General features: G+C 42.3%; 1 protein-coding gene across 1 annotated transcript in view; it reads right to left on the bottom strand.

Moving 5' to 3' along the window:
• Window positions 1-16,509, bottom strand: part of MYH9 (myosin heavy chain 9) — a 71,384-nt gene extending 54,875 nt beyond the window's left edge. Inside the window, exons 1-2 of the mRNA XM_027879548.1 lie at window positions 16,379-16,509; window positions 736-1,088 (exon numbers count right to left, since the gene is read on the bottom strand). Coding sequence (XP_027735349.1) covers window positions 736-1,068 — 333 coding nt within the window. The 5' untranslated portion in view covers window positions 1,069-1,088; window positions 16,379-16,509. The remainder of the gene's footprint in view (window positions 1-735; window positions 1,089-16,378) is intronic.
• Window positions 16,510-26,919: the final 10,410 nt, after the last annotated feature.

Below are 26,919 nucleotides of genomic sequence, written 5' to 3'. Positions count from 1 at the left end.
CAGGAAGAGGAAAATCAGAAGAGAACTGAAGAACCAGATCAAGGTTCCAAAGTCTCCTTCCCCACCCTTCCCTGTTTATTGCCTTTGGTATTCAGTGAAGTGGTTGCTGCCTGCTTCATTGGGTATGACTGTTGGTCCCATAAACGGTACCTTTGTCATTTACACAGCAGTAAGAAGCAGGAATCTCTGCTCTTGTCCATTTGGAGGTAGAAGAAAAAGGAAACATTTCCTATCCGTAAGCACATGCAGGCACATATGTACCTTTTCTGACAAGAGAGTCTGAGATCCAGAATATTTGTAACACAAAGCTTGGTATTAGCCTTCTTCCCCAGTGGAGCTCCAGACATGGAAAACGCAATTCAAATTCTGGGTGTATTAGAACTGTGTTTTTACTATTATTTAGTTCAGTTCAGATCAGACTCCCTGCTTACCACTACCCAACTGCTCTTGCTTCTTGCTAAAAGAAAGTTCAAAGGCAACAGAGTCCCTGCAAACAGAGACACTAAAACATTAAAGGCAAATTTACCATTGCATTCCTTGAAAGCTTCAATATTAATAGCGGAGGGTTTGGGCACAGTTTAGTGAAAAAACTGTAAGTAGAGGGAAGAAGCTAAGTCACACAGTTGTGACAGGGGCAATGAAAGGTTAACATACATATTTAGGAGCAAAGTGATTACAGTAAGTTCACACAGTCTGTAATCAAGAATTCCCACGCAAATAGACAAGATTACTTACATAGATCAGTCCCGAGTAGTATCTCTCCTTCAAGTTGTGAAGCACAGAAGCTTCATTCAGGCACGTCAGCTCTGCCATATCTTCTACTTTAGAGAATTTGGGGGGGTTCATCTTCTGGATGTCATCCTTATTTACTTTCACCTTCTTCCCATTCTCTGCCAGTTCCACGATAGCTTCATCTCCTACTTCTTCCTTCAGGCTAGCTGCCTCAAACCCATTCTTCTCCGAGGGAACCCATACCAGCTTCTTAGCTGCCCAGTCAGCCTGAGTCAAGGGGTTATTAATGATGTTTTTGTCCACATAAAGGTACTTATCTGCATCTCTTTGCGCCATTGTGGTTTACAACTGGGGACCTGTGAAGAGAAGGAAAAAAAAAAAGGATATTTTTAAAGCCTCAAGTTGCCTTGCAAATTCCTAGAGGCAGACAGGCACATGCTAAGTACTCTGAATCCCTGGTCATCAGAGCATGCCTTCCCCCTCCTTTAGTTTCATGTTAGTAAGCACTGCTAAAGTTGTCAAACTTCCAATAAGGTCAAGGTTTTGTTTGCCAAGAGGATGAAAAAAACCAAACTAGCAAGCAGTTTTTAAAAAAACCCCTACAACACAACACTGACCGTTAAGCATTTGGAAGCCATTATTTGGCAGAAAAGAGAAAGCATGTTAAAGGGCCAAGTACCAAACAATTTGTGCCAATCCTCATAGCATCAGACACTATGTCAGTAACACTGTGGTCAAGATTAGTCCTTCACTGCTCTACTTGGTAGAGATACTAGCTCAGAAATATAATCATAAGTGTTTAATCAACACTTTTACTTTGTATCTCCTTCTTCTGATAAGGTATAAATTGAATACCACAGCTTGGTAGAAATGCCAACTACCAGTCTAGACAAAGAGGCGCACTTTGCTTCTAAAAGAGCAATAATTTGAGGACACCAGTTAAGACTGATATTAGATACTTTGCATCACCAGTTTAGTAGTAATTACCAGCTCACCAGTTTCTTTCTTTTTTTTCTACATAACTTTCAGTAGCAAAAACCTCCAAGAGAGTAACAGAAAAAATCTGTGTTCAGGAAGTTCTACAGCTAAAACTCCTCTAACAGATCCTTCTATGAAGCTGTGGTTAGACAGAGGAGAGAGTTCCACCTAGACAAAAGGGAGACAGGCGGCATGCTTGAAAAATGGCACCCCAGATTCAGTGTTTCATCAAAACCAGAACGCTACCGCCAGGGATTTTCCAGTTTATAAAGCAGCAATTTTATTAGTGCCATTCAGGAATCCTTTCAATCAGAAAAGGGCTGCATGCGTCAAGGCTCATTAACCATGTAACAGCAGCCTCTTTACAAGATCCCATAAACATAACTTCTTGGATCCTTCCTCACAAAGATACCAGTGTCCTCAATATACATTTTTCATAACTTGGGTAGAAACCAGAGCTCTTTACCACCTAAAGAACAGGAAATGAAAATATCAATACTCATGTCATAGAAGCCTGTCAGGATGTATAGGGTAACTTTTCTACTGAACATATCCATATTTACAAACCATCCAGCAAATCAAATAAGTGAAGTTTGACTGGAGGTACTGCAGACAAAAAAGTATTGAAAGCGGGACAGAAGCAGCCCAATTCCCAAAATATGCATGAGAGCAACAATAGATGTTGAGTCCCAGCATTAGCAAGCTGTGACTGAAGCCAGAAAAACATCAGCTATAATAATGATGGGCACAAATGCCCACACCAGCCATTTGTAAGCATGTAGGGAAATTCCTTTCAACGAATGTATTACTGTAGGTTGGATGTAACTTTTTGTCAGAGTCTGTACGGTTAGCTGTATATTCACAGTCAAAAATTCTTTAGCAAACAAAGAAAAAAGTACTCTATAAATAATAATTTTCTTTAGTTTGAGTTTAAAATCTGTCTTAAGTCTTACAGGATATCCCAAACAGTTATCCCACACTTTACCTCGTCCTTCCTTACCCACAGGGTCCCTGACACTTCCACCTCAATCACCACAATGGTCATTCTCAGAGCAACTCTGCCCTGGTTTTTCATATTTTCACTGAAAAAACTAGATTTTAATGAAGAGATTTGTTGCAGAGATAAGAAGTAGCAATCTGGAAGCTGCCATAAAAAACTTGAGTTGTCAGGAGAGCTCCAAGACCACCCTACAACAGCGAGACTGATAGAGCATATAGGAAATAGAGAAGACTAACAATGCAATAGCAGATACTAGGATTTCATGACACTGCAGAGTACCATCTGCAGGTTGTGGTCAAAGGGTTAAAAAAGGGAGTGCAGGGAAGGAGGGGGAAAATAAAAAAAAAGAAATAAATATTCAATTGTGTCCAGAGCTGTATCAGGTTTGGCAAGGCAACAGCTGTGCTCTACCCTCCATTACACAGTTTCCTGCCTATGCAACTCCCAGAATCTAGCCAGTTGCCTTTTTTGGCTATAATCAGGCAGGACACAGAGGCAGTATGCTTCAGTTAAATTCAGTTTCATCATTTCCTGAGGAATCCTAAGTAACCAGCCATCTGAAGTGTCCTACATTGCACTGAGATATATTCCTCACTTCCTTACGGCTAGAGTAAATGCATTGCACTACATCTTGGAGATACATTCCAGGGCAGAGTAATTCTTTTTGGCTAAAAAATATGTAAGACCACAAGAAATCTTTCAAGAGGTATCCCCAGCCAGTTCTAGATCTGAAGAGAACTAAGGAAAAAAGACAGTTACAGAGACACTAGTCAAATTCCTTACAGGAGAAGAACCCCGAATTATCTCACGTACAAAAAAGTGTATTCTTCAACCAGTAAGGGATTGTTCTAGAGCACCTATTCATTTTTATTTTCAGGACTGAAAACAACTTTTACACTAAGAAGAGAAATAACCTAACACAGCTATTCTAAAATCTCACCAAACACCAAGTTTTTTAAGCTACCAATTAGTAGTGAGGAGATTCAAAGAGAGCCTGCACCTCAAACTTGAAACCGACTTGAAAACTACCCTACTGCATGGCAGTAGCAGGCTTCTTATCACCATCTTTAATTAGTCTTCATATGCTCCAGAACAGAATCATCACATACTAGAAGTAAAACACTGGAGGCTCATGGTAAGATAACATGGCATTAGTGCTATTCTCAAGGCTGACTTCTAACCCACAGGGCGTCTAAACTAGCAATACCACAAACCAACCATTAATTTGTCTTCTCCATAAGAACAGTACCAGAGGAATCAGATTCAGCAAGTTCCATCTCACAGGCTCCTAAACTTATCTTCCTAGCTTATGCTGCATTTCACTGGGCATTTCTAAAAATCCCTTAAGTGGTCAAGGAAGGAAGGAAGCCCAGTAAGCTCTTGCAGCCTTACAGCAACTCACAATGAATGCAAATCATTGCCATTTTAGGAACAAATTAGGAAGCAATTTGTTTGCCTGGTAGTTTGCATTTTTGGTGTAGATAATTATGCAGGGCAAGGACATTTATCTTTACATGGCTATTGTGCAACTGTCAGATGAGAATACCGTTAACAATATTCTTTTTGATGCAACACTAGTCTATAGGCAAGACGACTAAAAAATAAAGAAGGAAGACAGACCATCCTTGTTTTGAGTTTAAATGCCTCCTTCCTAGTATTGTTTCCAAAAATGACATACTACAGTCACTTCCCTGTTAACCCAGTATGTTCCCTTATTGTGGTTCGTAGCAGCCTGAGGAAGAGGCTGGTCAAGCTTTGCTTGTTTTCCACTATTTCAGGAACCAAAAGACATTCTTTGCCATTTAACTAACTACATAGTTGCCATAAAGATGCCATACAGTTACAGATGGAGGCGAAGCCATCTCTACAGTTGCAAAAAGGACAGGACCAAGACATAATAATATGCAGTCCTACCTTAAAAAAAAAAAAAAATTCAACCCTCTCCCTTTTTTGTAGTTTCCAGCAGATTCTTTTGAGAGGAATAAGTTAAACATTGGTTTTAAGATGACATGCATTCCCCTTGAACTAGGCAGAATTACCCAAAACCCTCACTGGAATACAATCCTATGGACACATCTGCCTTAGTCTTCTGCAATTTCACAGCCTTAAGGTTTACCTTATAAGATACTTCACTTCACACACTCTCTACATAAACCTAGAAACAAACACATTATCTGGCTTGGAAAGCTGCCTCTGCTGTAAGGTCCAGTGTTTTGCAACTGCTAGAAGCACAGAACATTACCTGTTTGCAATTTCATTTTCCAGAACTATCTGTATTACATTCCCCCTCCCCAATGTTTACTCTGTCAGCAGCCACAGTATCGTTCTAGGACTGAGCCACTGCTCAGTAAGACGAGCTTGGGCTCTGCCAAACTCTGGAGGTAACAGCCAAAGTAGAAACAGAATCAATATATTCAGAAGAGTATTAATGGCAACAGTTAAAGCATCATGCTAAGCATGATCTCTTGCCTAGCCAGTAGGCTAGGCAAGAGAAGACTTCCAGTTTGAGTTACCTGAAACACCATTAAAGTAGGATCTCCACATTGTTCTTTTTCAGCTTCTGGCTCGTTCTCAGCAAAGATGCATTACTACATTGCAACAGACAGCTTTAATCACGCACTATTTTCCTATTTTAATGAATTATGAGAAGTTTGTGAAATTTTAGAAGTTTTCTTTTGTTTCATATCCACCATTAAGGCACTGTTATAAGCTTCATGTGATTTCACATAAAATGATGTGTCCCCCCACGGTTTGTCTAGTGACCTTTCTACTAGCACTGGAAGAGGAACAACCCTGAAGATCAGGGTGACAAAAAGAATGAACAATAAATAGCAAACATTTTTAGACTACAACAAGTTAATTTCCCTTTTTTCACTGGCTTCACATCTCAAAAGTATTTCAGGAACACAATTCTCACACCACTTTCCAAACTGGCTTACCTGAGGATGCAATACAAGACAAAACACCCTTTCACAGAACAAAAGGAATGTACACCACCTCTACAGGCAAGACAAGACTTTTACACTAGATAATTACAGCTCTACTGGTCACTTACCGTCCCGCTTCAGTTACAACTAAATAGTACTCGGTGAATACATTTCTTTGTTAATGTACAGTATTTTAAAAATAATCTGACTTGGAGAAGCTGCTAATAATTCAAACTCAGTTTGGTCATTAACATTCATATGACAGGAATCCTTGCTAAGCGTATGATCTGAACAGCTAATACCTGTATTATTTTTGCAAACTCCGCTATTTTGTTTTCCCCAGCCAGCTGAATACAGTTCCTCAAATCAACAGATTTAAGAGCAGCTAGAAAACTAAAGTAATGTAAGGTAGACTGTAGTGCCCAGGCTACCTACAGTGAGCATGAACTGACAATATAAAAACCCTAACTCACCAATAAAAACTTGTTATAATTCCCTTATATTCACTACAAAATTGTTCAGATTTGTTTAGAACATACTATATTGACACTTCACAGCTTCATGTCCCAGTATGTTTATGGGAAAGAAAACTGCAAAGTTTGTTGGCCAAATTGCTCCAATTTGTAAGGAACACCTACATAAAAACTGAAGTCTGAATCGCTAAGGGCAAGAAATGAATCACAAGGGGGAGGCGGAGAAGGGAAGGCGAAAAACTGGCAGGAAGCTGAACCGATGGACTGGTTATATCTCCTTATTTCTCAAGTTCAGTACATTGTGACACACCAGTGCTTGATGCTTCAGACTGAATTCAAGAATCACGAATTTCAGTTTTCCCACTAGAGAATACAACATCAGGCAAGTACATGAGTCGGCAATTAACACTCCCTCAGATAGCGCCAGAGCTGCACTTACCCTTTTTGTTCAGAATGCGGTGCTGCCATGCAGACACATTTCTTCTAGTTCAGCTTTATTTGGGATTCATAATGACTGCTATCAGGCTTACTGGAGTTCACTGCTTTCCTCTCTAGTCACAGTCTGACGCACACAATACATTGTTGAAAGATTTATTTCACAACTGGAATGCAGATTGCTGGCAATTATTGTTGCATATTCAGTTTGACTGTAGTGCTGCCCAGACTTGCCAGCTACCCTGTTTATTACTGTAAATTAAACTCAAGGTAGAGCACAAAAGTGCCCTCTCTGCATGGAAGGGGTTCTAAGAAGAAGGAATCTAATTATCTAATGTATAAGTGATACCTGTATTGCACAAAAGTGACCTACTGGCCAGACTACAGGTAAGACAATAGAAGCTGAAGAGAATTCTGTATCTTCCAGGTGGCCTAAAGGTACCTGACACACATCCTCATAACAATGAACATGGGATAAATGTTTCTCAGTTTCTGTGTGTCCACCTCTCCTCATCAGTTGCCAAGCACCACTCTGGTACGTGTTAGGCAGCACCTACATACATTCCACTCTAACAGCTGACAGAGGAGATTTGCTCTGGCAGCTGGGACTTCCCATGGCAAAGTGCAAAGGCCACAAAGCCCTGTACGACACTGTCCTTACATGCCACTTACTAGTCACCTTTTCTCTCCATTGGGTTCAAATACAGCAAGACTGTGAGAACAGAAGCTACAAGCACATGTACATGTAACACAAACTAATATCGACCTGAAGAGGCTACTTTTGGGTACCAAAGAGTGAAAACAGGGTAGTGCAGGCTTCACCACAGGCTACAGAAACACAGAAACAATCTTGGGCAACCACAATGCATACCATAAAGTAATTAACCACTGTAGGTCATGGGCAAATAAGGTCTGACTATCTTAAGTTAATGCTAGGAAGGGTATGCTTGCCCCTCTTTTAACTGCACCTTCTGAGTTCAGTGAGACACCAAGACACACTACTGTGTAGATGGCACCAATACAGTTAATCAGCTCTATGAAGCCTGTGCACATTGTTTAAACACACCAAACACTGATTTAGGGAGGGGGAGGGTAGCCTTCTGTTGATTTCAAGTCCAGTCTTTAGCATGACAAAGCTAGGCTGGCTGCCACCCAACCCCATTCACTTTGAATAAATATTCAAAGTTTACAATCCTGCATAATACACTTTCTGCAACTGTTGTTTCTCATTAGTGCGAGTACAGTACATGCCTTCTCAGCAGAGGAGAATTCCTCTTACAGAGACAGTGTGCCCACAAGGAAAACATTCCAGGGGGAGAACACATTCTTCGTGACCACTCAGCAAAGTAATCCCACTTAAGGAGACAGCTGTAGTTCAGAAAACTGCAGCCCATCCCTGCTGTTCAAGCTGTTTTGCTGGAAGACTTGTTTCCAGGAGGCATAATGGCCTGCAAAAGTTCTGATCAGGCATGCAGAATTCCCTAAGGACATCGCATGAGAGAGGGAGGAAGAGCTTGGAAAGTTTCAGCCTGTCCTTGTTACCTCAGAGTCACTTTTCATCTCTTCCCTAATATTCTGATTTAAGGCTAAAAAAAGTATCTACAAAGAACTCTGAGGCGCTATGTGAGGTAGCTCTACATACTTCTATATTAGTTAGCATTCCCTGTCATCTTTGTCAATGCCAGGTTTCAGTGGAATAGGAAACAAGGAATTAAACAACTACAACTGAACAGAGAAGAAAAATATGGTTCTGGTTCACCCTTAGAGATGCAAATATGTAGCATGCATGTGGCTACGATAAAGTCATCTCACAGGAACAATTACTCTTGCTTACATTAACCGACAAATTGCTTTGATCCCAGCATCAATACTACTAATCTTTTTCCAGCCCATACTGGAAAGAACCAAGAATCAGTGCAAATAGTCTGCTAAATAAATTTTGAAAATATTACTTTTATATTGCAGCAGAAGCTTCTCTGGACACTTATGGCTCAACCTACCGTTTTCATTTTTGTTTCAAATAGCTCTGCTCCACTACTAACAGCAGCTATGGGGATGGTAGGCAGAAACCTTGACACAGAGAAGTCTATCACCTTTACAGGGTCAAAGTCTGATTCTCAACTCTTCTAGCTGTACATAAGGGTTCATTAGAAAGACCCACCCCTCTGTTTATGACTGTGATCCTGGAGGTGAAGGGTTGGAGAAGAGTGACTCTTTCTGGAAGTAAGAACAACAATAAGTCCTACACTGAGGAAAAACTTACATAGCCTTTAAGTTCCAGGATGTATAAGAAGGCCAAGTAGAAAATATTTATTGATTTTTTATTTCATTTTTTTATTTATAGAACATAAAAATCACCTTGAAGATAGTCTGAAAAACTTTGAAACATTCAGATTGTGACATTTCCCTATTGCAATCAAGGTCTCACACAGCTCCATGACTCCTTGCTTAGCTCTCCATCATAACCGACGTTCCAGAGAAAGCTCCGGGTGCAGCAGAGCGTGTGAGGAACACTTGTCTGGTCTGTACACTTCAGCCTCCCGCTCGTCCTCTGGTTGGTTTGTTGCTTTCCTGACCTGTGCTTTCTTCCCTAAATGTCAAATATATCACTCTTTAGAAAGGAACAGCATTAGGCATCTCTAATTTTAGTAGTCACCCAACTGTGCCCTCCTGTCTGGATCTGCTGAAGCACTGATTTCTGTATTAGAGGAGAATAAAGGACTCCTCTTTTAATGCCAAATGAGTGATAAGAAGGGCACCTGAAGTAGGAACTTAGTCTGAGTTGTTATAATCATGGTTATATGGCTTATAAAATTTTCTCTATTCCAGCATTACAGGAAAAGACTCTTTTGGGAAAAAAAAAGAAAATTATCTCCTTCTGACAGGAGACTGACATACTGTTACATTCCATGGTTCCAATATGAGGAAGCAAATAAAATTTGAAAGTTTCCAACAAAGTTTTGCTTTCTGGCCTAATAGAATAAAAAAACAGTATCAGGAAATGCTGATCATGGAATAATAAAACTGCTTCATGTGTTTCCACCACAGTTAATTTTGTTCACAGCCATATACACTACAGTGCTGTGGTGGTGAGGCACTGGAACAGGTTGCCCAGAGAAGCTGTGGATGCCCCATCCCTGGAAGTGTTCAAGGCCAGGCTGGATGGGGCTTTGAGCAACCTGGTCTAGTGGAAGGTGTCCCTGCCCATGGCAGGGGGTTGGTACAAGATGATCTTTAAGGTTCTCTTCCAGCTGAAACCATCCTGTGATTCTCTGATATTTTTCCCCTTGTCTACATGAGCAAGAGCTGAACTACACAACATGCTGATACTTATCAGTTAAGTCTACATCAAGTTTTTTTAGTATTAAAGAACTAATATCTACCTATATAATTCTGCCCACTAATTAAGATTTGTTACACAAAAGACTACCTCCCACTGTGTGGAGGAAGAAGATAAACTGATCATGCACACATATATGCCCATGCTATGCAGACAAAATGTAGATAATTTTTAGAAGTTACATCAGTTTGTCTAAAACTGGCGATCCTTTTTTTGCAGAAAAATTATGACTAATACATCTTCCTCATCACATTTGTGTGTTCTCATTTTCCTTTTCCCATCATATACTGCATTAAACTTGGGAAGGGCCATTAAACCAATTCACAATAATTTACTATGTAATGAAATGTCAAAGACTTTAGTATCTGCTATAAAGATTCATACTGCAATATAACCCAGACAATAAAAGCTAAGTGAGCTGGTTTAAGTCACAAATCTTAAGTCACAGTTTAAAGTCTTTCTGCTTGTAGAGAAATCTTACTTGGTATTCATGCTCCCCCAAGAAAGAAAATTCCCTTTGTCAGCAAGCAGACACATCCATTTGAAACACAGCAGTTTCAAGCCTCCTATTATTTAATTATTTACAAAGTCTACTATATACCTGCATCCATAGTCCCATTTATTTAAACAATTCTGTAAAGTGTGAATACATTTTATTTGATGTCAAAAAGAGATAAAACCCATCTCTATCTCTGAACAACAGGGAAAAAAAGATATCTGAACCACAAATATGAATAATACAATATACTAAGTGGCATTCTGCTAAAAAAAAATAGATTCCACTAATACAAAAAAAATATTTCTTGAACTACTTCAGATGCATTTACAAGCAAAAAGTAATTAAAACTGTTTTCTAGATGGTTACCTGTAATGCAGAATTTATTAATTAAATTGTCTGTTTCTGGATACCTTCATCTACATTCTCCCCCTTCTGAGCCATTTCACTAGTGTTAAAGACAAAGCTATCCATCCTCACAACTACCCAAAAAAATCCCAAAGAGAAAGGTCAGTATCTTTCTCTACATTTAAACTATGAATGACACAGCCAAAACAGAAGTCGCAGAATATTTTTCTTCATCTACATTTAAAAAACCCAAATCTGTCAAAAATCAAATTTACCTCATCAACCAACTAGTTCCAAGTGCTTAGCCAGGAACTTTCTAATCCAGTTCACTGGTTTGATTTCAGATTTACGTTCAATATTTGCTTAGAAGTTCTTACATTTAAATACTGTATATTTGTTCAAATATGTCTATATCCTAAGATAGACTATCAATTTAAGAAAAAGAAACCCTATCAATAAAAACTAACTACTTTGTACTCAGGTGTTTCAAAATAATTGATTTTATCAATTCTGACACAAAGACTGAATTCTCTTGCACTAAATGGCAAGTAGACCTACAGGTTAACAGTCCCTGTCAAAAAGAGCTTACTCACTAACAATTTACCTACAAACTAACAAACTAAGTCAGTCACATCTGGCGGAAAAGAAGCAACTGAAATTAATTTTTTATTGAAATTTGGTTGTAGGTTTCCTTTTTTTTCTTGAATATTTAAAACCACTATATCATTGAAACTAAATGGGTTGGTTGCTCACCACAACCAACTTTAACCAAAGTCAAATCTACTGCACCTCCAACAGAGATTAAAAGAGCCTAAATTCAAGTGAACTGGTGAAGTCTTAAGCAGAAAAGAACATAGGTGAACATACTCTCATCAATACAAACAATAAAAAGGGAAGTAAACTATCACAAGAGCATGCTTTTAGTCTTAGATTTTAAACAGGAAGCTGCCCAACAGTAAAAAAAAATCCCAACTCTGACTGCACATGACTGTCGAAATTGAGCTGTAAAATTTCTCTAAACCTCTTTTCTTGCAAGTCTGAACGCCCACTTGGCTTTGAAGCAAATCAGAACTCTGGTTCTGTGTTGAGGCATATATCACAATGGATTTCCTGCCAAGGCCCATTAAAACGGTAGTTCTTGATGAATGGAAGTATTCATCAGTTAAGGAGACTTTATGATACAGATTTCCAAGTTACATGTCCCTCAATTTATTAATTATTAGCTTATTAGCTTTACTGAAATTGCTCATCCATGTGGTTTTATTTACTGCTCTCAGCAGAGTCAGCGTACATGCATCAGGAGAAATTTAAATTTCTAGTCATGAAGACAAGCAGAATCCAAACCCCATGTACAAAACTCTAGAGGCATAAATTTCATAAAGAGGTCACAGAGTCAAACCACAGTATGCAGAGTTACATTTCATTATACCTCTCTGCGACCAGCAGCAATACATTTGTAGGACTTGTACAAGAAATAATTTGCAGTAGACAAGTATGGTAGGTCAATTTTACATTTCCACTTCACTATGTTTAAAAGAGGGAGATTTAGCAGTACTAGCTCCAGAAGTATCATATAATGAAATCAGTCACAGTGCCAGCACCAGAAAATTAGACGCTACTAATTCTTTATAGACTTTTTAGGATGCTCAGAAAGGTAACATGTTATGATGAACAGTAACAGGCCAAAGGATCATTAACTGAAAACACGGACTAGTTCATTACACTGAACACAACTGGGTTGGAGTGAGGTCTGAAGGTGTTAAGCCACTACAGTGACTTAGGACTGCAACACAAATTGGTGTTGAGATTATTATTATTATTACTTCAAGTACTCAGAACAAGTTCTCACAGCCACTGAAGGAAAAAGCGAAGCGGATAAACCATAATTAAGATGAACTTGTAAACTGATGCATTTCATGTAGTTGGACAACACCCATTTGCATTAGCTTCCAGGGCAGAGGTAGCATTTGTGTTTTTTGTCTCATCATACTCTATGAAAATCAGATTGCTAGTTTCCATCTCTTTCTACACTAGAAAACTCAACTAGAACCATGGTGTGTTTAAACTGAAAAGAAATTTAAGGTACAAGGTCACCAAGCCACCATTAAGCCAGAGCAACTGCCAGCAAAAACAATGCTGCTGTAGGCAATCCTCTGCTATTATAGTTCTGTTCCAACCCACAGAAGACTTAACGTCAGGCATACAATTTCTCTACTTAACATGCAAACAGCTCTGCCTCAATTATAAACTAAGAAAACAAAGACTAATAAGATATTTATACAAGAAATCAAAGACAAAAAAAGTACGTTAGAGGGCACCGAGTGCACTACTGAGTCAAATGAACAAAAATATATTAAATCACACACTGAAGATTAAAGTTTTGGACAGTTTTAGTAGGTGTGCACAGTAGCTCCGAGTCTCTAAAATGCACTGTAGTCATCAGTTAACTTCAGCACGTTACCCAATAACCTGAAACCACCACACAAAGAAGCAGATGTACACAGAGGTGGGGGATAAGACGACCTTAGCTTTTACTTCCCCTTTCAGTAAACCCTGCATTAACTAGATGGGTTCCTGTACCTCCCATGGGTCCACTTATAATCTCACCCTACTAGAGTCATACCAATCCACAAGTGACATAAATCTGGGCAAGACATAGGCCTAGGGATGGGGGTGGAAGCAGAAAACTGAGTAGAATCAGCTCAGAAATCACAATACCTCTGGCATGTGTCCAGTCTCCTCTGTTCAGTATCCTGGAGATGAACAGAACAAAACTTGAAATTTTGGGTATAGGCAGACTAATCTTCCAGTACAACTGAATTTAGTAGCTGATGCACTCCCTTGTACCTACATGTAAACAGTCTAACAAAGACTAAGTTGTGAACTATTAATTGCAAACATGTAGCACATTATTTTTAAAGACTTGCCAAGATAATAGTGGTTCATGTTTTCAAGATAGCTTGCTGCAGTAGTAAATGCAAGTCTCACATTTGTAGCAGGTACATTTGCAGTGCCATGTACTGTTGAAAAAAGATTTAAGCACCTGTGGCATCTGACTCCACCACAGTTTTTAACTCAAAGAAGAGTAGTAGAGCTACCACCCGCTACAGTTTGAACACTCTCCAACATTTTGCATAATACCAAAATAATGTGCCAGACAACAGAGATTATTTCAGCCTCCTAAGTGAGAAATTCTTCTAATTTCTTTCCTACAACTTTATTGACAAGTATTTTTTTCATTGTTATTACCATTACTTATTAATTAGATTCACTTAAAATATTATGGTGCAGCTCTCACAAGCTATTTGTCCACTTAAAATGTTCTGAAGCATGTCAAAATCTACCTAGAGGAAATAACGAAAAAAAAAGTTTACTCTTTATCTATTCAGATGAAATTCTCATTCTGGCAACTTTTTTCCAACAAACACTCAAAAGAAAAAAAAAAAAAAACCAACCCAGAACCATGGAGAAATATCCTAACAATTTATGCAAAGTCAAATAAAAGGTCTTCAGTTTCTACACTCATTCTTCTAGGGCAGACAGATCTCGACTATTAAATCTTCCTGTTTATACAGAAACAGACACAGGGCTACCCAGCAGAGCTAACATTGAGGTCAAAGAGTCTTCTCCAGAGATCATCCAAATTCAGATCTTGTCTATACAAGTCAAGCAATCAAGAGATGACACCATATTCCAAAAAGAATCACACTACTAGCCAGCTTGGTGCCAGTCGTATTCACTTTGACATTTCAGGTCAGAAAATACGAGAAGTTCTAATCCCCCACTTCTAGTCACTGCTACCAATTTTGTAACTACCTTAAGAGTTACAGAAAATTTTGCCTGTCCACCTCTGGAAAGACAGTGTACACACTATGAATAAGTGCAATAAATAGAGTTATAAAGAAGGAGAACACGTCAACTTAAAACACTTCCACCTGACATGGAGCATCACAGAACTGTTATAGGATTTCATTCTAGTTATTTTTACAAGGTCAGATTACCACACTATCTTGTGTTTACAGAGTTTTGTTAATTGTGATTAACAACTTGAAAACCTTTCAGTGCTAAATGCAGTCCCACTTACATTTATCAGTTGCTTTCCCCTCACTATAACTTCCTAGTTTACAAAATATTCGTTTATCTCATTTAAACTTTGAGACGGCACTACAGTTGCAGACAGTGCATCTATGGGTCAATACATATCTGCCCCATGATTTGCTATTTTCACTGGAATGCCATCGATAAGTGAACTTAGTCACATGGAACCTAGTGACTAATTTCGAAAGCATTTTACCGAAGCAGTAACTGATTAGAGGGCTGTTACTTTGGAGTTAAAACTTTACCACAGCTAGCCTTAAGGACAGGAGATGTATACAAGACCTAAGAATGTGTAATTTAATCTTCCAATCCATGGTTCAACAGCCTCCATGCAAGTTACCTTGTATTTCCTCCCAGGGAAGGGCAGAGGCAAAAAAATCATAAGACGGACTTTGGCCTGCAGACTAGTACAATATCTTTACAAGCACAAATACCTTTGAAGCATTAGGTTTTTTATGCACTACTTGAGAGAGATGGTTTTTTTTTAGAAGACCTGCTCACTTAGAAAAAGTTTAAGTTCTTAGTCCGCTCTGATGGAGTTTGGTTCAGGACATCACGACATAGGATACAGAAGAAAAACCTATGGAAGAAGAAAGATGAGGAGCACAAACAGAGCTTGAAGAGAGAGAAAAAAAAAAAAAAGGAAGCGTAAGGAGGAAAAGAAAATGGAATTTAACAGCCACTGCGTGCAGACCTTGCTGACCAATGAAGTTTACTTCTGAAAAATTCCCCTCTATTACCAGAAGCGTGTTATTCCTTTAAAACTCATTTCACCCTGCGTTTAGGCAAATTAGGAGCAATGCTCATTAAACCCACTGGGCAGGCGCCACCCTCGGGGGCTATGAAACTTGTTACTCTCCACACCTACGGGAGGACAGGCAGCTAAAAGATATCACTAAAAGCCGGAGAACTTTTACTCCTCGCTCGGAGGTGATGCCTGAAAGCACAAGCTATCTGCAAGAGCTCTCGGTGCAAGCTTCATCTTGCCCTGTCACTCCCTCCCTCCTCCCTCCCTCTCTCCCGGCCCGAACCCAACGAGGAAGTGGGGCCGGGCGGGCGGAAGCCGAGCCCATGGCGGTGTCTGAGGAGGGCTGTCAGCCCGTGACTCAGGCTGCTGCCCTGACAGCTGTCCCGCCGGACCCTGCCCGCTGCCCCCGCCGCGCGGGCACGGGGGCACACGCACCGGGGGAGGCGGGGAGGGAACAGGGGTCGGTGCGGGGAAAAAGAGCGCCAACCACCCGCCCCACCCCACCCCACCCCACCTGCGGGAGGCCGGCTGGCAGGGAGCGGAGGGACAGCAGTTAACTCCCCGGGCACAACGCGACCGGCACGCACGGCCCCGCAGGAGAGGGGGGACACGGGGAGCACCCCGAGCACGGCAGGTCTCGCGGGGACGGGGGAGGAAAGAGGCGGCACAGCGGAGCCCTCTCGCCCGGCCGGACAAAGAGGCGCCAAACCCGGCGAGGGAGGGAAGGAGGGAGGGAAGCGCGGCGCCAGAGGGGACAAACCGGAGCCACCCGCGCCCACCGCCCCCCGCCCGACCGGCTTCACCTGAGCCCGGCTAGAGGCGGAGGGAGGGAAACGCCGCGGCGGTGGCGGCTGCGCTCCTCGCGGCGAGAGTGCGGCGTCCTCCGGCTGCGGCTCCTCCCGCGGCACCGCGACCGCCGCTCGCTCACCGGCACTGCCGACCCGCCCGCCCGCCCGCCAGGGCGGCACCGCCCCGCCCACCGTGCCGCCGACGGCCAATGGCCCCGCCGTCCCCGCAGAGTGACGGCTGCCGTGGCCAATCAGAAGTGCGGGGCCCCAAGAGTCCGTTGATGAGCCGTTAGCAACGCCCGGGCGCGCGCCCCGCCCAGCCCAGCCCAGCCCAGCCCCGCCCCGCGGCCGCCCGGGCGGGGAGCGGCGGCGGCGCCGGGGGCTCGGGAGGGGCGGGCGGCGCGTCCGGGACTTCTCCCGGCTCCCCCCGGCTTCCGCGGGTCCGGACCCAGCTCCCCTGCTCTGCTCTGCCTGGACCGAGCCGTGCCGAGCGGCCCCCACAACCCCCCGCGCTTTGCCAGGCCGGGCCCACAATGCCCCGCGCCGGCCTCAGCTCCTGCCGAGGCCAGCGAGTGTGCCCGGCCTGGGAGTGGGGAATGCGGGTCAGCGGGGCGGAGGGCTTCGGCCCCGGCCCCGGCCTCGGCCTCCGGAGGCCATGCCAGAAGCCGTCGGAAATGAGTGCTGCGTGGGTGTCCCGGTCAAGCGGTTCCCACTCGACTCTGTTGTCTTGGAGTGCAAAATATGCACAATAGGAAGGTGCCGGTCAGAATTTCGTTTCACAGAATCAGTTAGGTTGGAAAAGACCTCTAAGATTATCAAGCCCAACCTGTGACCAAACACCACTATGTCGACTAGACCATGGAACTAAGTGCCACATCCAGTCTTTCCTTACACACCCGCAGGGACTTCACCACGTCTCTGGGCAGCCCATTCCAATCTCTAATCACCCCTTCTGTAACAAAATTCCTCCTAATGTCCAACCTAAACCTCCCCTGGCTCAGCTTGAGACCATGTCTTCTTATCCTGTTGCAGGTTGCCTGGGAGAAGAGGCTGACCCCCACCTGGCAAACTCCTTTCAGACAGTTGCAGAGAGCAAAAAGATCCCCCCTGAGACTCCTCCAGGCTAAACAAGCCCAGCTCCTTCAGCTGCTTCTCTTAAGACTTGTTCTCCAGGCCTTTCACCAGCTCCATTGCCATTCTCTGTACTCTAAGGAACAGAACCAAGGCAAGCAGAAGCACGGGCGTTAGCAGCCTCTGATGCTGCTGAGGTGTTTGAACAACCAGTGTATATGTTTGTGGAGGCCTGAAACATATTAAAAAAGGCATGCTGAAACAGAGAGATGTGAAAAGACCATGTGGTTCTGCCTCCTTGCATTTACTGAAACTTCAGGATGAGCAAAAGGAGGGAAGCAGTAGCCAAGATGCCAGACCAAAGTCGTACTGAAAAGAGTACAACATATCTAAATCCATATGTCGGAACCAGCCACACACATAAAGCTTACTGCACATTTTATAAGTATGCAGAAATAGAAAGCTCCTTCCCTTTGTGACTTCCTACTTTGGTACAAAGAGGGCAGATTTGCAAATGTAGCTGCCATTGACAGAAAATGCAAGGTCAAGTTTACCTACAAGTAGAAGAGGCCAATGAAGTTAAAGAAGCTTGAATAAAGAGGGAACTTAGTGGAGAAGTGCTTAAAGTAAACATTTCTTGTCCAAGTGAAACACTTCAGGCTTAGTAATATTCATGGCAGCAGCTTGGAAACAATACTAGACCTTTGTATTTGAAGACACAAAAGGCAGAAGTCCCTAAAAGATTGTACAGCTGAGTATTAGGGACACAGAGCTGTCACTGTTAGAGGCAAAGGTGAGAAACATAAATACAGGTGCAAAACAGAATTTAATTTGGCAGTGAGAAGGGAACATACAGGGTAGGTCTTCCCTAGTACCTCAAGGCAGAAAATGAAAGGAAGCTGGAATTACGACTGCCAGTTACCTACATAACCAGGTACCTTTGGATTTACTGTGGAGGTGGTGAGGCACTGGCGAAGGCTGCCCAGACAAGCTGTGGATGCTCCATCCCTGAAAGTGTTCAAGGACAGGGTGGATGAAGCTCTGAGCATCCTGGTCTAGTGGAAGGTGTCCCTGTCCATGGCAGGGGTTTTGGAAATGGATGATCTTTAAGGTTACTTCCAACCCAAACCAGTCTATGATTCTCTGGTCAGACAATTCAGTGATTCATATTGAGCCATGAAAAAAGTGACTAACACATGGAAAGGATATTTACTGGCTTAACAACAGGGTTTTAAATTCTCCCACCAAAAGGAAGCAGAATAAAAATAGCAGAGGTAACTACATATATCAGAAGCTTTTTAAGAACATCAGAGGCTCCATCATCAGCCAAGTGGCTGAGAAAGGAAAGGTAAATGAAGGAAAGCAGTCAGTATCAAGACTAAATAGATCTTTTAAAGGAGGAAAAGTAGGAGATCTTAGCTGGAAAAGCAAATACAAAAGGCAGAATGAACTGACAGCAAATAGTAATATTGGAAATAAAGGATAATGGCTGCAAGCATGAAATGCAGACAAAAAAAGGCTACCACAAAGTCATTTTTGAAGAGCATATGATACAGGACATTTTAATTTTTTTTATTCTTTTCTGACTCTCACACTTGCATATGTGCTCTGGTATTCCTGATGCTAAGATTTGAGGCTAAAGTTAGGCAAGACTGCCTTCTTAAGGTTTGGCGCTTTTTTCTATATAAATTTGAGAACTTGGTCCCACTCATGTTTAATTGATATCAAAACCTTCTTCATGGCTTCAGCAGTAGAGCATCAGTTCAGAACAAAGATTAGTGCAGGTTTACACCACCCTTCCCCTTCACAAAAAGTGTATCCCACCTCTTGAGAAAACTCTGTGTATTTCCCTAATGGTCAGATTTGTAGATGTGCCATAGTTGAGGCAAGTCAGATTTTAAATGTCCATTTTCCACAGCTTGATTACTTTGAAAGTAGGTGCAACAGGTTTTTGTTGGCAGGAAGTTACCCAGGAAAGGGGACACACCTCTGAGAGAAACAAGTATGACCAAAAAAGCTATCACACTGATTTTATACATCTGTTACTTTCTACAATTTCACAGGATGTTTATGTGGATCTTTCTGATCAGCTTCACTCACATTTTCCATCAGTGTTTGCAAGCCAACATCCTTTGGAAGAATAAACCTGTAATGGTCACTGAATTCTGAAAAACATCTCAATAGCATAGAGATTTACCAGTTTGATGGGAGTAAATTAATAGTACTATAATATTTCTAGAGGGTAACAAATCTTTTAAGCAGCAAGCATCCAGAGATACCTCTTCAATTTGCCAGCCTTAAATATACACCAGACAAATGGCCACTTTGCTGAACTACAGTGTTTTCCCTTACACTGGTCTAATACAAGACTAGTTTGGTCTTGAGTTTGTTGCAAACAAACTTTGCTTAAGTTTGATGGCGAATAGCAACCCCTGGGAGAAGCCTGCCCTTATATGATCAACAATAAATGCAGGGAGATTTGATTTCTATATCTGACAAAGAGATAAACTGGCTAAATTCATTTTGGTGAGTAATTTCCAATGCTTTGCAGGGCAGAAAAAAATCTTTTCCAAAACTAGTTTGTTACTGACAAGTTGGAGAGAGTGAAACAAGAAGACTGACAGAGACAAAAAAGGTGTTTACTTCATCGGAGAAGTCACATTGCTAAATGCTAACCACAGTGGCCTTAGACAGAAACCGCACATGTACAGATCTGGAGAATGTCACAATCTGGTATTGCTAAGAAGCCTCAGCTCTGCTTTTGCAAAAGCTTGAAACATTAGTCAGTTCAATGCACATTTCATAATTAGAATTTTAAGAAAGCAGCTCTGGAGTGGCTTTAATATGTGCACCCATACAAGGCAGCAGCTATAAGTGCAGATCAGAACTTGGAGGGTTTTCAGGTATTGTAGCAAAAGGAAATGGCTCTTTGGAGGCTCTTCTCTGTAGAAGAAAGCCATGTATGCCTCCAAGCAACCTGAAATTTGTCTGCAATTTAAGCACCATCTATTAGCACATAACTTCCTTTTCCATTTATACCAGTTCCTTATTGTTCTGCTCCGGTAACAAATGACACGTCCAAACTGTGAGAGTGTGGAAGGTGGAAAACCATCTTAAGAGATGTGGGAGGAATGAAAGCAAGTGATGTTTCCCCTGGGGGGGCTGATGGTCAGAGAAGCAATAGGGAAACGTGGCCCAGTAAGCTGTCGCAGAAGCAGCCAGGATCAGATTTTAGGAGGAGAGTAGCCCCTTTTCTTACAGAATGATGTCACCCTCAGCAGGACTACCCACCTTCTGGCATGGCTGTGGAAAATATATGGTTTAATTGTCTCACTTTCATATGTCAGGGTGTGATTCCATCATGCCTTCTTCATCAGCAAAGCTGGTTTAAGGTGTTGTCTATTCTCCCACTAGCCACTTGTTTTTAGTGCTGTGTCACAGCTTACCACTGCTCCAGTGGTGCTGATGAAGATGTTTAAAAAGTCATATTGTGTACTGGATCGCTGAAGAACAGTTAAAAAAGAAGGTCAAGAAAAAAGATCAGTTCACTGATCTAGTTTATAGGCCCACAGAGAGATACATCACCAGAACTGAAGGGATTAAACTCAGGCACTGTGACGGGAGTCTTTTAAATTGACTTTGCTGATGGAGAAAATTTAAGAGGGAAATATATGTGCACCCCAAGACTGGAGAGGAAGGGCGGAGCCGTACCTGGCATACTCTAGCATTTTAAACAGTTATTCTATTTTTCATCTCTCCCCAACCCTCCACCCACACAGTCCCCTGTGAACAACCTGCTGAACTCCTGCTCTCTCTTTGTGGTTCTTGCTTCAGCTTTAGTAAAAGAGGAACATGTTTTTACTTTTTTAACACATTAATGACAAGATCTGCAGCTGAAAAACAAAGCATTAACATACAGCATCTCTGGTCATTGGGCATACCATTCAGAGGCACACATCTCTACCCTTTGGTTAAGTAGTGCAGTAAGGATATCTATCACATGCCAGGTTCCCTCCTTTCAATAAGATGGGAGTGACACCATCTTGCAGAAGGGACCTTTATTGGGGAAGCAGGTTGTCAAACAGCTGTGCTCTGACTGAAGTCAGGGAAGTATCCTCAAAAACACACCAAAATGAAAACTTCTATCCTAGGCAGGAGAAAACTCCTCTTGGAGCTTGTGAGTTCCTCCAGTCCCTGAGATGAGATTACAACTCCCTGTGGCATGGTTACAGACACCACATTCCTGATCTGACATACTAATAATAATGGCCCAGAGCTCTTTACCTCCAAGAGGTACCTCTGCCATTTACATGGAAGCACAATGCTAAGCAACAGACATTTTTCAGTTCATTATATCCCCTTCCAAACCTTGTTTCCTCTAGCCCTGTTCTCTTGCTGATCTCTATGTTCTGTTCAGCTTTCAATTCAGAAAAGCTGACATCCAACACCATTATACAAAATGGCCAACAGGAATACAAGCCATCCCTCAAAAGTATCTTTGTCCCAGAACTGAGATTCAGAATCTGAATTTCCTGCCTTGGGCCTACCTAGACTTGTACAATATTCCAGCAGAAAACATCCTGTTACCTTCCTTTGAAAAGTATGGTAACTTTTTTTTTTTCCCCCCTGCAGAAAACCATTGTTTTCACACAATCTGTTACACCTTAGTTCTTCGGCAAGTACAATGCATGCAATTTTAGGCTTGTCTGCCCTGGCCTCACAGCTCTCTAGTTCAACAGTTGCTAAGAAGCTTTTATTAACATCTCAGTTACCTCCTTTTCCTTCTCCCTTTCTTAGAGGGGGTAAGAAATGCTTCAGATTCCTGAGTTTAGAAGAGCTTGGGGGCATTGTTCTTAGCAGAGGATAAGCTGAAAGGAGAGCAGCATCCCTCCCCAGCCCCTCTGTCACCCTGCACCTGTCACACTTATGACTTGCCAGGTTTGGGTGAGGTACTGATAAGGAAAACATACATTAAAGAGACTGACAAATCCATCTAAATGTCATTTAATTCACCTTGATAGGGCAGGGCTGTGGAGAGCTTTATGCCACCTTTGCTTCTCTTTTCTTCTGTAGGTCTTAGGCTGTGCCATGTTTTAACAAAACCAAGATTTCAGTAGCAGAGTGACTGTACTATTTGAAAAACAGGACTAAGTTCAGAGAATACATAAAAATTATAGCATTTAACTACTTCATTTTTTTTTATTGTTTTAATTGCTTTCCAGCATCAGTCACCTTTAACAGATCCCTAAACAAAAGGCATCTAAATGGATGTTCACTTTCCTCTTCCTCTCCCAGTAGGAATTTAGTCTCATTTTTTTCCCCCCTCCTTACAGAAAACCATGAGAGCTCCCCTACATTCAGCTTGCTGCCTTTCCTGAGGTTACTGTGTGAGCTTTTTCTCCACTAATGGTGCCTCTCAGCTTACCCCATGTTCGTTGTTTGTTTTTGGGCTCAGCCTGCAATAGTAATCAAGGCCAAATATTTGCTCAAATGAAGTGGCTCTGTGGTTCTCATTCCAGGAAGCTGGCTGAGGACAAAGTGAAACTAGCTTGAAATACTCTAGTATGCCCAAGAGATGCTAGGAGCAAGGGATTTTTCCAGTGCTGTAGAAAGTCATCCAGATTCTCACTGTAGCTTTGTTGTGGGAACTATAGGGGAACTGACTCGTTTATAGACTGCCCCAATGAAAGACACCAGTTTTATCTGCCAGAAACCACCAAAGTCAGTCCAGTTAAGCCAAACTTTAGGACCCTTCTGTTGGGCTACAACCAGAAAGAAGACCCAGCGTGAAGTCACGCAAACATTCATTCTCCCTCTTCTGCAAGGCTGAAGCCCACATTTTTCTGATAAGAGGAGGCTATACTTTGTACTTGCAAGTCAGTGGCAGGTCTTATAAACACACCCACAGATTCTCAGCGTAACATATTGCAAGCTCTGTGCATCTGGAGCCAGTGCATGCTTTGCTCAACAACCCCCCTTTCATTTCTGCCAAGATTCCCTCCCACATTTGGGACTTTTTTCCTGCTCCCTTGAGAGCTTCCTTGATTCTCCCAGCTCCTCCAGCCTCCCACTGTCAGAGTGGACTGTTCTGTACAGCTTTCCCCGTCTGCTCTGCCTTTGGGAACATACGGACCAGTGCAGGAAGTTAGGCACAAAGATCTGTGCATTACCCTTATTCTCAGCCCTGTGTTTGGGTCAGGTGGATGGACAGAAGACCGAACTGACACAGAAGACAGTGCTGACACAGAATGCAGAAAATTCTCCAGGACCTGCTGGGGCATTAGCTTTGTAGGATGTGAGAAGTTACCAACAGAGATACGTGACGTGCCATCACTGTGCAAAGCCATCTTTTAGATGAGGTGCAGACAAGCTCCATTTAACTCAGTCACCTTTCCCATTTGTTGGACCATCATTTCCTGGGCATATTCTGGAACAAGGAAAGCAATTCACTGGGCATCCTGTGTGTTTTCATAACACACCATGAATTCCTGTCAAAAATCAATAGCTCACTGAAGAGTAGCTGGCTACTGAGCTGCCCAGGCTAGCACCTGCTCTGCAATATTTCTCAGCTACCAAGAGACAGGAAAGCATTAGAGGAGTCAAACCCACAGCAAAGAGGTGCTCAGGGACTTAGGGACTTCTGAAATTCCTCCATGTGAGGTAGCAACTTGTTTTAGTCCAGGACGTAAGGAGTTCCTGCAAGCAGTGCTGCCTTCTTGGACTGGTTCAAGGACGAGGAAAAAAGAGGTTAAAAGATTTTCTGTGGAATAGAATATTTGGACTTTGAGTTACAAACACAACCATAACACAGATCATAAAACATGAAATAAGGTAGCTCTGCTTTCTTCTGTACAGTGGGGCAAGGCATTTAACCTGTGGTAAATCCTGTCCACTCCCTCCTTGTCTTTTCTGTTTATGCATGGTGTTAAAGCATCCTTAAGCCTCTTACTGCTCTACCACTCTCCTGATTACAGCCGCATCTAACACTGAACTTGAAACACACACCTGTACATAAGTTTGCAGCTAATTGCGAGAGAGTGCAGAGGCCTATAATTCCTTGACTCTTTATAGAGGAATATACATGTATAAAAGCCTTTTGAATTTTCATAAGCCGCCCCTTAGATGTGGGATAGCAAAACACAAAAAGATGAAAACAAGATGCTCACCCGATGATTCAGCTTTCCTGCAAAGTTTCTCCTACCAGCCATCATAACCCTGAAAATAATCACCCCAGCCCTTTTTTCCTGTGGGCTACAAACACATCAGCAATGAGGATAATAGTTTCAGGGTTTTTTTTCCTACTGGGAATTCATGAGAAAAGGTTTTGCATTACATGGGAAAAAAAGAGTTGTATGCAGAAAAGGAAGGTATGTTTCGTTTTGTTGAGTTTTGGGTTTTGGAGATTTTTTTTTTTTTTTTTTTTTTTTTAGTTTAAGGAATGCTAAATCAGGCTTGGCTTTGCTAGGGGACATACCAGCTGTCTCCAAGCTCTTTTTATGATGATCTCTCTTGTACCTTAATTGCGAAAGCAGGGTGTGGAAGTTTCAACAAAGGCTGCCCTTTGTAGTGTGTTAATTAGGCACAGGAGTTAACAAAACCCTTCAGTTATAAACAATTACCTTTCCCCAGGCTTACTTTCATTTTCATGCTATTGCATTTTTACTAATTTTCTATTAGATTTCCAAAGTGGACAAGACTAATTTCTAAAATTAGTCTCATAATTAGAAAGGAAAAAAAAAAAAACAACACCAAAACCCAAGCAGGAAAATATGTAAAGCAGGAGAAAAAAAAAAAAAGTTATAATTAGAAACACTTAAAGATGCCTTTTTTTTGTGCTTCTTCAGGATACAGAAGACCAAGGTCTTTTAAGTTCACTGTAAAGTCTCCTTTAAATCTGAAAATCTAGATTATGGTCCCCTGGAAGTGACTCTTTGTTGTAAATGCCTGGGGATGGGAAAGAATGTGGTTAGGGTTTGTGTGCCCTGAAATGATTGCTACACTCACCCCCAACGGGAGGAGAAAAAAGGAAAGCGAGAGAGGCTGTAATTCCTCCAGACCCTCTCCATCCATTCCATTTGCAAAGCAAAGTTTGCCTTAAAAAGATGGCCCTGCTTGGCCCATAGGACATCTTGCCTTCTGAAATCCTGGCTGGCTGCTCAGCATGTGCTCAGACTCTGAGACTCACAACAGCTGGGAAGGGAGCGGCCTCTGCCCTCCTCCCTGCCAACTGCTTGGTCCTGACGGCAATGACCTCACCTCTTGGCACCCAGCTGTCCCTGGCACTGGTTTCCCTCCTCCTCCCTCTGCCTCCTGGCAAGGGAAGAAGGAAACCCAGGGGCTTGGGGCAGCCCTTCTGCCTCAAAAAGAAGCCATCCCCATGATGGAAAACTGTACTATAAGGACAACTGCCATCTTAATGCTAAACATTTTCCCCCCTGCATTGTCATGAAACCTTTCACACTGCTGCTCTTTAACCTTGTTTTCCAATGAATTTCTGGAGAAAGGTCAAGCAAGGCCCTTGAACCCACGGTATTGGGAGAAGCACATTATGATTCAGTCTCCGGTCAGCGTCACACTTCTCTTGTCACCTGTGATAATGCTGTTTGCCCAAGACTTTTACAATGTAGATGGCCCCAGATATTCAAGCATAAGTTGCCTTTGTGTCCAAGGAGCTGCCCAGAAAGCAGGGGAGCAACATCTCTGTGGGACTGGGGAGATAGTAGTTCAAGCTACATTCCCAGTGGGGGCTGTGTCTCCCAGCCTGCCAGCAAACCTGGAAAAGACTGTCTAGGGGAAAACTCATAATTCTTAGTGGCAGCTTCCCAAACATAGCAGTTCTTATTGGGAACTTGCCTCTCCTCTCTGGAAGACACTGTGGATAGCCTAGTAAAGATAGGTATTCCCCCTTTATTACTGCACATCAAACCACAGTCCTCCTTTCTCACTGTGTTGCAGTAGCACAGACTGATTCTGAAGCCAAGATGACCTCCTGCTGCTTTCCCCAAAGAGCCTTCAAGTTCAAACAGACCAGCTAAACTCATTGTGAGAGTGTGATCAGAAGTGAAGAAAGGCTGAGACTGGCCTCAATGCCTGCAGCAGGTCCCAGGCAGGAGGCAGGTACAGGTACTACTGTGGCTGCCCAAGCAAGTCAGGGAACTGAAGACCCCATGGCAGCACAGAGCTACTGCACGTAAGATGGAAAATTTTTAACTGCTGTAGATGGGGCCCACAGGAAACTTTTGGGAAGTGTGTGCTGGGTCTAAGACAGGAACCAAGAAAGTCAGTGTTTAAAACATGCATTGACAATGAATTGCTTCATTACTTAGAGAAAAATTGAGAAGGGGGAAGGAGCAAAACTCAATCACATCAGGAAACAGGCAAATAATTGTCTGACGGATACACCACGTCTCCTGATTGCTGGTCTTGGACTTTGCTGCTGCTCAGCCATCAAGATAAGCCTCTCCTTCCAGGACACAGCAAGGTCT

Source organism: Empidonax traillii, unplaced genomic scaffold, assembly GCF_003031625.1.
Source record: "Empidonax traillii isolate 1590-97213 ecotype Southwest subspecies unplaced genomic scaffold, ASM303162v1 scaffold55:size2822071, whole genome shotgun sequence".
Classification (NCBI taxonomy): Eukaryota; Metazoa; Chordata; class Aves; order Passeriformes; family Tyrannidae; genus Empidonax; species Empidonax traillii.
The sequence above is the reverse complement of the archived record's forward strand: the minus strand, read 5'-3'. Positions and strand labels throughout refer to the sequence as shown.